Source organism: Cetorhinus maximus, chromosome 11 (assembly GCF_964194155.1).
Source record: "Cetorhinus maximus chromosome 11, sCetMax3.hap1.1, whole genome shotgun sequence".
Lineage (NCBI taxonomy): Eukaryota > Metazoa > Chordata > Chondrichthyes > Lamniformes > Cetorhinidae > Cetorhinus > Cetorhinus maximus.
The window spans coordinates 44,159,755-44,172,082 of NC_135889.1; the positions used below are offsets into that span (position 1 = coordinate 44,159,755).

Below are 12,328 nucleotides of genomic sequence, written 5' to 3' on the forward strand. Positions count from 1 at the left end.
GCGCTAACCACTGGTATGTGATCGCTGTCACAGTATGCTACACAATATGATTTGGAGTGTTTAATGGAGTTTCTGAAACATTTGTCATAAAGTTGATATGACATCTTGTTTGGTTGCCTGACTTTTCCATGTCTAGCTTTGCCTAGGTGATAGTTAAACCATGTGTTTGTAATTACTTGATTGTTTTGATATCTCGAATCCACTTATCTGTTACCTCTGTTGTTACTTTCTCCAAGACCATATGGGTCAACAATATCTCGTTCATGAAAAGTTCCAACCTTTGCATTGAGATCTCCCATGACAATGATGATATCTGAGAACCACATCATTTTCTCCATTGATCTAGTTGTTCATTGAAAACTTCAAAGTCCTCGTCTGACAAACTTTGGGTTGGGACATATACTTACATAATTTCAACTTGTTTAAGTTGAAAGGTATACCAGCTACTCTGACAAAAATTCTCTTGGAAACAGTCCAATATCTTAAAAGGGGCTCGCAATGTTTTTGATCAAGAGCCACTGCAACTCTTTTTTTATGTTCTCTTCATCCGAGTAGATAATGATTCCATCATGTTGGTACTTCCCAACTCCCGTCCACCATCAAAATTATTTCATTCAACAATTCTTCTTTCCTCCAAAACAGCACCTTTCCTTTCGAAAATTCTCTGCTAAATTTGGAACAACAATCAATACTCTATCTCTCACTCATTCCTTCCCTTTTCACACCCTTTCCCTTAGAACAAAATATTTAAGTCTACTAAATTAAAAATAAAGTGTGGCCCAAAGAAAACAAAATATAGCAAAAATGAAGTGCCTCCTGGCTTTTTGGATTGGGAAAATAGAGGTTTTACAAACACTTACTTTTTAAAAAGTTCTTTGTCCAGCAGAACACCGTCAGACGCTGCTTGCACATTTGTTCTAAGCATATCCATGCATTCCTTCAGTCGAGGATCAGATGTGCGTAGTCCTGTGGATTTCAGAACCTATTTGAAAACAAAAAGGTATAATTGAAATACATTTTAGAAAAACTTGTGTACAGAATAAAAATGAGATGAGATATGGGAAGCTTAGATGGCACATCACGTTACCAAGCTGTCTTATCATTTGATAATTAGAGTTCAAAACCTGACTGGACTAGCAAGAAATCTAATTCTCTCTGCCCTACATGAAATCCATTCGGACAGTTGCAATTCTGTTTCCAGTGGGCATGATTTACAACATAAAACAATGCATATTTTAGCACATTGACAATATTACTCTCAGGCTAATATATTAAAAGGTAAGATGGTAGAGAAGCAGTGACAGACCTTTAGGAAATATTTCATAACTCTCAGATATATTCAATTAATTAGTTGTTTGGCAGTACAGAACTCAAGTATTGCTGAGAAAAAGACATGCTTTTTGTCTTGCTTTGACACCATGTTTCTTTTTTCAGCAATACATTCAATTGCGAAAGAAGAAAGACTCTGAGATGGGTTCAGCATTTGTGGTTGACTAAGGAAGTTAAAGATGGCATCAAATTGAAAGAAAAGGCATACAATGCTGTAAAAATTAGTGGTAGGCAAGAAGATTGGGAAAATTTCAGAAACCAGCAAAGGATGACTGAAAAAACAAAGAGGGAGAAATCAGAGTATGAGAGAAAACTAGCAAAAAGTATAAAAACAGACAGTAAAAGCTTCTACAGGTATATAAAAAGGAGAGAGGAGTTAAAGTAAGCTTTGGTCCCTTACAGGATACAGGAATTAATAATGGGAAACAAAAAAATGGCAGAGACTTTGAACAAGTACATTGTATCTGTCTTCACACTAGAAGACACAAAAGCATCCTAAGAATAGGAGAAAATCAAGGGGCAAAAGGGAAGGAGGAACTCAAAACAATGATCACTAGAGAAAAAGTAATAGGAATACTAATGGCTGACAAGCCTCCTGGACCTGAAGACCTAAATCAGAGGTTCTTAAAAGCAGTGGTTGCAGGGAAAGTAGATGCATTGGTTGTAGTCTTCCAGAATTCCCTAGATTCTGGAAAGGACCCAGTGGATTGAAAAACCATAAACATAATGCCTCTATTCAAGAAAGGGAGACAGAAAGCAAGAAACTACGGACCAGTTTGTCTAAAATCTGTCAATGGGAAAATGCTGGAATCTATTATTAAGGAGGCAGTAGGAGGACATTTAGAAAATCATAATACAGTCAAGTAGAGTTAGCATGGTTTTGTGAAAGGAAAAATCACATTTGACAAATTTATTCGAGTTCTTTGAGGATGTAACAAGTAGCGAATAAAGCGGAATCAATAAATGTAGTGCATTTGGATTTCCAAAAAGCATTCGATAAAATGCCACATAAAAACTAACTGCACAAGAGCTCATGGTATGGGGAACGGGGGTTATATATTAGCACGGATAGAAGATTGGCCAACTAATAGGAAATGAAATCGGGATAAATGGGTCATTTATAACTTGGCAAGCTGTAACTACTGGAGTGCCACAGGGATCAGGCTGGAGCCTCAACTATTTACAATCTACATTAAAGACTTGGGGATGAAGGGACTGATCGTACTGTAGTCAAATTTGCTGACAATATAAAGATGAATAGGAAATCAGGTTGTGAGGAGGATAGGAGTCTGTAAAGGGATAAAGATTAGTTACGAGTGGGCAAAAATTTGGAAGATGAAGTATAATGTGGGAAAATGAGGTTATCCGCTTCAGCAAAAAGAATGAAAAGCAGAATGCTATTTAAATAGAGAAAGAATGAGGAATTCTGCAGTACAGGCAGATCTGGGTGTCCCTGCACATGAATCACAAAAAGTTAGCATGCAGGTACAGCAAGAAATTAGGAAGGCAAATGCCATGTTGGCCTTTATTGCAAGGGGGATGGAGTATAAAAGTGGGGAAGTCTTGCTACAACTGTACAGGGCATTGGTCAGTCCACTCCTAGAATACTATATACAGTTTTGGTCCCCTTATTTAAAAGAAATATATACTTAAATGGAAGCAGTTCAGAAAAGATTCACTAGGCTGATTACTGGGACGAAGGGTTTTTTTTAAAACGAGGAAAGATTTAGTGGGTTGGGTCTATACTCATTGGTGTTTAGAAGAATTATAAGTGATCTTATTGAAACATAGATTCTGAGGAGCTTGACAGGGTAGATGCTGAGAGGATGTTTGCCTTGTGGGGAATCTACAACTAGGGGGCATGGTTTGGGGCATAAGGGGTCTCCCATTTAAGACAGATGGAATTTCTTCTCTCAGAGGGTCGTTAGGCTTTGGAATTTTCTTCCCCAAAGAGAAGTGGAGGCTTGGTCACTGAATTTATTCAAGGCTGAATTAGACAGATTTTTGATCTACAATGAAGTCAAATGTTATAGGGGGCAGACAAAGTGGAGTTAAGGCTGCAATCAGATCAGCCACGATCTTATGGAATGGCAGAGTAGGCTTGAGGGACTGAATGACCTGCTCCTATTTTTTATGATCTTAGTCAATTTGAAAATGAAGGGGTCCAGGCAAGGTGAAGAAAAATGAAATTAAACTTGTGTAGCAAGGGGCACTCTTAAAGGTGCCAACTATGGCTCAGGGGTAGCACTCTTACCCCCAAGCCAGGAGATGTGGGTTCAAGTTCCATTCCAGAGACTGAGCACGAAATCTAGTCTGACACTGAATACATGTGCTGTAAATATTTTAAATCATCCTTAATTCTGTTTTTCCCCTTAAAGGCAAGCATCTCCTCCAATTGACAGAGTAGGTAGCTAGGCCATATAGTCCAGGAAGTTTCCTCAGCATGTACTGAGTTAGCAAAGACTGGTGGTGGAAATGATACTGTTATAAGCACAGCAAGCTTTTCGAAGGTCCGGTGATGGGGGTGAAGTCAGGAAAATGATCTGTGGGAAACCAAAATCCCTACTCCTGAATACTATTCATCACACCATGGTGAAAGGATACATGTGAATACTGTTGACAAGAGGCAGATGGCAAGGCAGTGGCTAGGGCTGGGAATTCCAGAGTGTGGGAACAGTATAGCATTGATGCTGAGTTGAAGGGGGCAGGGAAGAGTCCACACTCCAGAAATGGAGAGTTTGGACATGGTGGAAGGGTTTGTAAGACTTGAGCTGGTTATAGGGATATCCAGGGACAAAAGCCATGAAGAAATTTAAACACAGAGGGGAATTTTAAATTTGAGCCAATGTGGGTCAACTAGGACAAGAGTAATGGGTGACTGGAACTTGATGTAAAATAGGATACAGCAAAGCTTTGTGAAGTTTACACAATGGAGAATCAGAGAGGCTACCAGGAGATCATTGTCAATTTCAAACTTAAATTTCAAAGGAATAAATGAAGATTTTAGCAGTGAAGGGCTGATGTAGGAATGAAGATAGTCATGTTAGAAATGGAAATTCAAAATCACAGTGCAGAAGAGGCCCTTTGGCCCATCAAGTCTGCACCGACATGTGAGAAACACCTGACCTACCTACCTAATCCCACTTACCAGCACTTGGCCCATAGCCTTGAATATTATGATGTGCCAAGTGCTCATCCAGGCACTTTTTAAAGGATGTGAGACAACCCACCTCCACCACCCTCCCAGGCAGCGCATTCTAGACCGTCACCATCCTCTGGGTAAAAAAGTTTTTCCTCACATCCCCCAAACCTCCTGCCCCTCACTTTGAATTTGTGTTCCCTCATGACTGACCCTTCAACTAAGGGGAACAGCTGCTCCCTATCAACCCTGTCCATGCCCCTCAATCTTGTACACCTCGAACAGGTCACCCCTCAGTCTTCTCTGCTCCAATGAAAATAACCCAAGTCTATCCAACCTCTCTTCATAACTTAAATGTTTCATCCCAGGCAACATCCTGGTGAATCTCCTCTGCACCCACTCCAGTGCAATCACATCCTTCCTATAATGTGGCGACCAGAACTGCACACAGTACTCCAGCTGTAGCCTCACCAAGGTTCTATGCAACTCCAACATGACCTCCCAACTTTTGTAATCTATGCCTCTATTAATAAATGCATGTGTCCCATATGCCTTTTTCACCACTCCACTAACATGCCCCTCTGCCTTCAGAGATCTATGACACACGCGCCAAGGTCCCTTTGTTCCTCAGAACTTCCTAGTGTCATGCCGTTCATTAAATACTTCCTTGCCAAATTACTCCTTCCAAAGTATATCACCTCACACTTTTCAGGGTTAAATTCCATCTGCCACATATCTGCCCATTTGACCATCCCGTCTATATCTTCTTGTAGCCCAAGACACTCAACCTCACTGTTAACCACCCGGCCAATCTTTGTGTCATCCACAAACTTACTAATCCTACCCCAACATAGTCATCTATGTCGTTTATATAAATGACGAATAATAGTGGACCCAGCACAGGTCCCTGTGGTACACCACTGCACATGGGCTTCCAGTCACTAAAGCAGCCTTCTGTCATCACCCTCTGTCTCCTACAAGTAAGCCAATTTTGAATCCACCTTATCAAATTACCCTGTATCCCATGTGCATTTGCCTTCTTTATAAGTCTCCCATGTAGAACCTTGTCAAAGGCTTTGCTGAAATTCACATAAACTACATCAACTGCACTACCCTCATCTACACACCTGGCCACCTCCTCAAAAAATTCAATCAAATTTGTTAGGCATGACCTCCCTCTGACAAAGCCATGCTGACTATCTCTGATCAAACCTTGCCTCTCCAAGTGGAGACAGACTCTCCTTCAGAACTTTCTCCAATAGTTTCCCTACTACTGACCTGAGACTCACAGGTCTGTAGTTCACTGGTTTATCTCTACAACCCTTCTTAAATAGCTGAACCACATTAGCTGTTCTCCAGTCCTCTGGCACCTCCCCCGTGGCCAGAGAGGAATTAAAAATTTGGGTCAGAGCCCCTGTGATCTCCTCCCTTGCCTCGTTCAGCAGTCTGGGACACAAATCATCCGGACCTGGAGATTTGTCCACTTTTAAGCCTGCCAACACCTCCAATACCTTGTCACTCCCTATATCAATTTGCTCAAGAACCTCACAGTCTCTCTCCCCAAGTTCCATACCTTCATCCTCATTCGCTTGGGTGAAGACGGATGTGAAGTATTCGTTCAAAACTCTACCGATGTCCTCTGGCTCCACCCATAGATTGCCCCCTTGGTCCCTACTCTTTCCCTGGTTATCCTCTTCCCATTGATATACTTATAGAATATCTTGGGTTTTTCCCTACTTTTACCAGCCAGGGCTTTCTCATATCCCCTCTTTGCTCTCCGAATTGCTTTCTTAAGCTCCACCCTGCACTTTCTGTACTCCACTAATGCCTCCACCGATTTGCTCCCCTTGTACCTGCTAAAAGCCTCTCTTTTCCTTCTCGTCGTATCCTGAATATTTCTGGTCATCTATGGTTCTCTGGGCTTGTTATTCCTTCCTATCGCCCAACAAGGAACATGTTGAGCCTGTACCCACCCCATTTCCTTTTCCAACACCCCTCACTGCTCTTCTGTAGATTTCCCCACAAGTAGCTGTTCCCAGTCTACCTTGGCCAGATCCCGCCTTATTTTACGAAAATCCACTCTCCCCCAATCCAAAACATGGAGGTAGTGGATTTCAGTAATGAAACAGATACAGGATCTGAAACTCAGCTTGAGCTTGAATAAAGTGCTAAAAGAAGCTAGGCAATAGCCAGTATCTTAATTCGTTGTCTCAGCAGGTCTCCTGGGGTCTTGAAATTCCAATGGGCAGGACTGCAACAGGTTGAACTTTCACTGAAAACAGAACATCTTAGATTCCCCATTTAGAGAGTGGAGGGAAAAAAAAGTTCTATTTTTCACATCCCCAAACACTGCTTTTAGAAGGTGACATGTGATTGGTTAATAAGCTTCACTTTTAATTAGCTTGTCACAGCAAGATCACAATTTTACACCGATGATTTTATGTCACATATTTAACCATCTGATGGGCCAAACGTTATTTCAATCACCAGCATAACTTACAGTGATGAACTTGTGTATTGGAATCCTCTCCTGCCCTTCAGCAATTGTATAAAAAAGTAGATCTTCCAGACTGGGCAGAAGACCTGCTTTTTGTCTTTTCCTAAAGAAAACAAAAAGTGCACAATACTTTGAGACACTGCAAAAAAAGTTTAGGTAAAAAATTAAACCGTTAACAATTATCCACTTTTAAGAACGACCTATCAACTTAGCTTTGATACTTGGTTACAAAGTTGGAATGTCACAACCCAAATGCAACACCCTGACCAGCACATTTCCCAGCATAATGAGTTTTACTTTAGCAGAAACCTAAACATTTCAGCCATGAAACTACAACATATGAATGGCCTGGATTTTGCAGTCAGCAGTAAAATGACAGTGCTCACCACTGACTGCAAAGGAAGCTGTCCACAAAAATCTAGCAATCTCTGGTGTGTGGATTTGACCCTTCACGATGTTGATTTCATTCTGATGTCAGCTATAGGGGACCTCCACTATCTAGCAGTGATGTCATCAAGCAAGTTAAGCAGATAGTCATGTTGAAGATTTCTCTCAGACAACAAACCAGTAAATAAAAAGCACTGAATATCCTTCACTATTTAATCATATTAGGTGGCAAAATAGAGATTGGGATATACAAATTGGATAAGAGGTGGAAGCTGGAATATCAAAAACTTAATAATCATAATGGAGGAACTGGCATTCCACAATTATAAAGTTGATTTTTCAGGCTCAGAAAAGTTGTTCAGCTGTAATGAAGTACTAGGCTATAAAACCAGTTGCAACCATTCACAAGGTGCAACTTTTTCAAGGGTTTATACAGCAAAACTAATGAAGAGAAAATTCACATCAAATCAAGTGATTACTAAGGTTTCCAGCTGCTAGGACTTAAACGGTGCATCATGTGGAGGAGCAGGGAATCACTGACCACAACTTCTGAATTTCCAGTTTAACCATGCATGTGCAAAGTTGGTGTCAGTTTCAGAGTAACAGTGCTGAACACTAACAGGTTCACTATCATTACCAGTGCAAAATCTATGCCTACATTGCACTCTTCCAACATATGTTGAAGTACAAAAATGCTTTACTTTGTAAGCCAAACATCTTTAGATTTACCAGGAATATATATCAGGAACAAACGTTATGACAAGACATGATATTTTCACACGAGTAGAAAGATTTTAAGGTTTTTAAAGTTAGAAAGAAATTTGATAGGATAAATTGGGAAAGGCCATCATGCCTGGAGAAACAGTTGTGAAGGGTCACCAATAGAGTGAGAAGAGTAGGACAAAGCTCATCAAGACAGCTGTTAATAAAAAAATTTGCTGCAAGCAGAGATCATTGCATCTTTTAAGGGAAGAGCAGATAAACATTTGAAGGAGAGGAACATAGGCAGGTAATGAAAAAACAATGGGGCAATGAGGTTTAGTTTTGGATTGCTCAAGCAAATAGCTAGAATAAACACGAGTTGCAAAATGGCTTCATTTATGCAGTAAATTCTACAATTTATATATATTTTAAATTATCAGTAATTTGACAAATCTTAACAGATATAAAACAGTGTCAATTGTACCTAATAAATTTTTATGCCCATGGTCATACGGAAATTACTCATATAAACTTGGTCAGTCTGGAATTACAATATTTGATCAGTAATGGCAACTTGCATCTCCCTGTACTGTACAGAAATTCTCAAGCTCCAACCAACTCAAATTCTCTGCTTCCCAAATTGCACAAGCCATGCTATTTAATTCAAAAGCAATTATGGCCCTGATTTTCAGTAATAAATTATGGAGTAAATTCAACATGAACTTCTGGTGTTCACAAATGTACAGTTAGATGCTTTAAGCCAGATACCACTGTCAGAGATACTCTGCTGCTCCATACGGTGCACTGTTGCAGTCCTAGCCAATAGACCTAGCAATGAATTGACTGAACAATGTGAACCTGTTGAATCTACCCACGAGTTCTGCACCAAAAACACTTGAAAAAGTTATGGTTGGTGCATTCAGGATCAAGTGGACTTTCAAAGCTATGTTATTAGCAATATTAATTGTTAAAAACCACTTCAGTCCCAAAATTTCTTTTAAAAACAAAAATGGAGTCTCATTTTCCAAGAATATTTTTTCTTCTCCCTTAATTCCATCTCTATTTCCCAATCTGCATTTCGCTTTCTACACAAAATTTAATTTAAATTTCCTGCCTTATATTTTGTGTTCAGTCAGGATTTTTTAATCTGGTTAGTTAAAAAACCTTGCTGTTTTTTTTTCTGCTCATAGGCATCCGATTTTGCGTAATAACCAGAAAGTTTCTGTTCTGATGCTGGTCAAGTCATAGTGGGCAGCTGTCAGCAAGGCAACCAGCATGCACCCTTTCTTCATAACTGATCACAAAAAACGAGGTCATTATAAAAATAAGGACAAAATATGTGGCAGATGGAGTATAATGTGGGAAAATACAAACTTCTCCACTTTTCCAGGAAGAATAAAAAAAAGCAGCATATGATTTAAATGGGAGAGATGGCAGAACTCAAGGTACAGACATATCTGGGTGCCCTGGTACATGAATCACTGAAAGTTAGTATCCAGGTACAGCAATGATTAGCAAGGCAAATGGAATGGTGCTGTTTATTGCAAGGGGAATGGAATATAAAAGTAAGGATGTTTTCCTACAGTTGTATAGGGTATTGTTGAGACCACATCTAGTGTATGATGTGCAATTTTGGTCTCTTTATTTAAGAAAGGACTTGATTGCGTCAGAAACAGTTCAGAGAAGGTTCACGCGACTGATTCCTAGAATGAGTGAGCGATCCTATGAGGAAATGTTAGGCAAGTTGGGCCTGTATCCATTGTATCCAGTAAGAGGCGTGCTGTCAGTGAGTGGAGACTTTGGCCTATTTTTTCAGGCAGCGTCGGGCAGTCACGGAACCAATTGCCGCCCGCGATCGGCTCCGCGCTGCCATTTTACCAGGGCAAGCCAATTAAGGCCCACCCAGCGTAAGACGCAAGCTCTACCTGCGCGGGCAGGGAGAGGAGAAAGAGTCAGGGCCAGCGCTCTTTCGCACATGCACGCGAAAGAGTGCTTCAATTTCCGAGGCAGCTCTGTACATCAGGGAGATTGAAGGGCTTTTGAAATTATTAAATAAGTGGATTTAAAATTTAATTAAACATGTCCCCTCATGTGACTGTGTCACATGAGATGAGACATGTTTTTATATTTAGGGAAAATTTTTTCTTTAACTAATAAGAGCTTTAGGAAACCTCATCCTGTTCGTGGATGAGGTTTCCTAAAAAACGTGAAGGCTGCTTGGCCTTTTTGCCTGCCTGCCAACCTTAAGGTTGGACGGCCAGCATTAACAATTACATTAATCACTTCCTTAATAGGCTGTTTAAATATCAGCGGGTGTGCAACTGACTCCAGCGCGCACCCACCGAATAAAACATCACAAGGCAGTGCGATGACATCGGGATACGCGCCCGACGTCACCACATGTCATTTTACACGTCGGCGTGTCGGGCTCGCCCTGCACGCCGACTGAAAAATCCTGCCCTTTGGCCCGAGTGAGACAGAAACCGAGTGAGTATATTTGGGAATTTGGTTCAAGTGGGAATTTACGGGGAAATAGGTGCTTTAGGTAAGGTTTACTGCAAGAAGTGCGACTTAGAATAGAGTGCTGGGAGTTGGGTAATTAACGGAGTTAAGGAAGGAAGGGAAAGAGGTGCGCTCTTGCTTAACCTTCTCAGGCTTCAGGAAGTGGTCACACTCTGCTACAGGAAAAGAAGCTAGTTATTTGGTGAGTATCTGGTAAGTGACTAAGGTTTATTCTATTCCTAAGGTTCAATAGTCAAAATAGGTGGTAAGATTATTAAAATATGTAAAAACAAAAATAAATTTGAATAAAATAATTAAATAGTTAATTAGAACACATTAATGGCATCAGGACAGGTTGCAGCATGTGGGAGCTCCTGGAAGCCTGTTTGATCCAGGACAAACACGTCTGCAGTAAGTGTTTGAAGTTTGAGCAGCTTCAGCTCAGAGTTTATGAGCTAGTGGCTGAACTACAGACACTGAGACGCATCAGGGAGGGGGGGAAAGTTACCTAGATTCTTTGTACCAGGAGGCAATCACATCTCTTAGGGCAGGGTCTTCTGATTTGGTCAGTGGTCAGGGACAGGAGAGTGTGACTGCAAGTGAAGCAGGTAAGGGGACTCAGAGGTCAGGAGTGTGAGCCTCAGCCTTTACAATTGTCCAACAGGTTTGAGGAATTTTCAGCTTGTTTGGATGAGAGTGGGGGCTGCAGGGTGGATGAGCTAACAGGCCATGGCACCGTGGTCACGGAAGCCATTCAAGAGGGGACAGCAAAAAGGAATATAGTGGTAGTAGTGGGTAGTATAGTCAGATGGATTGACACTGTTCTCTGCAGCAAAGAGCGTGAGTCCAGACAGCTGTGTTGCCTGCCAGGTGCCAGTGCTCGGGGCTGGAGGGGTACTTGCAGTGGAAGGGGGAGGACCCAATCATCGTAGTCCATGTCAGTACCAACGACATAGGCAAGACAAAAGGAGGTGGTTCTGCATAGTTAGTCTGAGGACCTAGACACCAAATTAAGCAGAGCCTCAAAGGTCATAATCTCTGGATTATTACCTGAGCCATGTGCAAATTGGCATAGGACAAATCAGATTAGGGAGATAAATGTGTGGCTCAAAGACTGGTATGGGAGAAGTGGGTTCCAGTTCATAGGGTACTGACACCAGTACTGGGGAAAGTGGGATCTGTACCCTTGGGACTATCTACACCAAATCATGCTGGGACTGGTGGTCTTGTGAGCCACATAACTAGGGAAGTAGAGAGGGTTTTAAACTAAATAGTGGGGGCAAGGGATCAAATTTGGGAAGATGTGGTAAAACAAAGAGTAGAGACAAGGCAAAAGAGAAAGGTGTTATTACAAGAAATGGAAAACAGGCCGTGACAGTAAGGGACAGAGGGTACAAATCTAACAGTAAATCAACAGATGAAACTAGAGGTTATAAAAATAAAACGAAAGCTTTGTATCTGCATGCATGTAGAATTTGAAACAAAACAGATGAACTGAAACCGCACATAGAAATAAATAATAACGATTTGATAGCCATTACGGAAACATGGCAGCAGAAGGACATGGTTGGGACCTGAATATTAAAGGGTACAGGATATTTATTAGAAGGACAGGAAGCAAGGAAAAGGTGGAGGGGTGGCTCTGTTAGTTAATGATGGTATTAGCACAATAGAGAGCAATGACCTAAGTTCAGGAAACCAGGATGTGGAAACGATTTGGGTAGAGATGAGAAATGATAAAGGCAAGAAATCATTTGTGGAAGTGTGAACAG

At 41.0% G+C, this 12,328-nt stretch overlaps 1 protein-coding gene across 2 annotated transcripts in view; it reads right to left on the reverse strand.

Moving 5' to 3' along the window:
• LOC144686541 (glutaminase kidney isoform, mitochondrial-like) overlaps positions 1 to 12,328 on the reverse strand; it is a 106,168-nt gene that overhangs the window by 83,388 nt on the left and 10,452 nt on the right. For both annotated transcript variants that reach the window (XM_078551863.1, XM_078551865.1), the window contains exons 2-3: positions 6,969 to 7,068; positions 861 to 982 (exon numbers count right to left, since the gene is read on the reverse strand). In XM_078551863.1, coding sequence (XP_078407989.1) covers positions 861 to 982; positions 6,969 to 7,068 — 222 coding nt within the window. The remainder of the gene's footprint in view (positions 1 to 860; positions 983 to 6,968; positions 7,069 to 12,328) is intronic.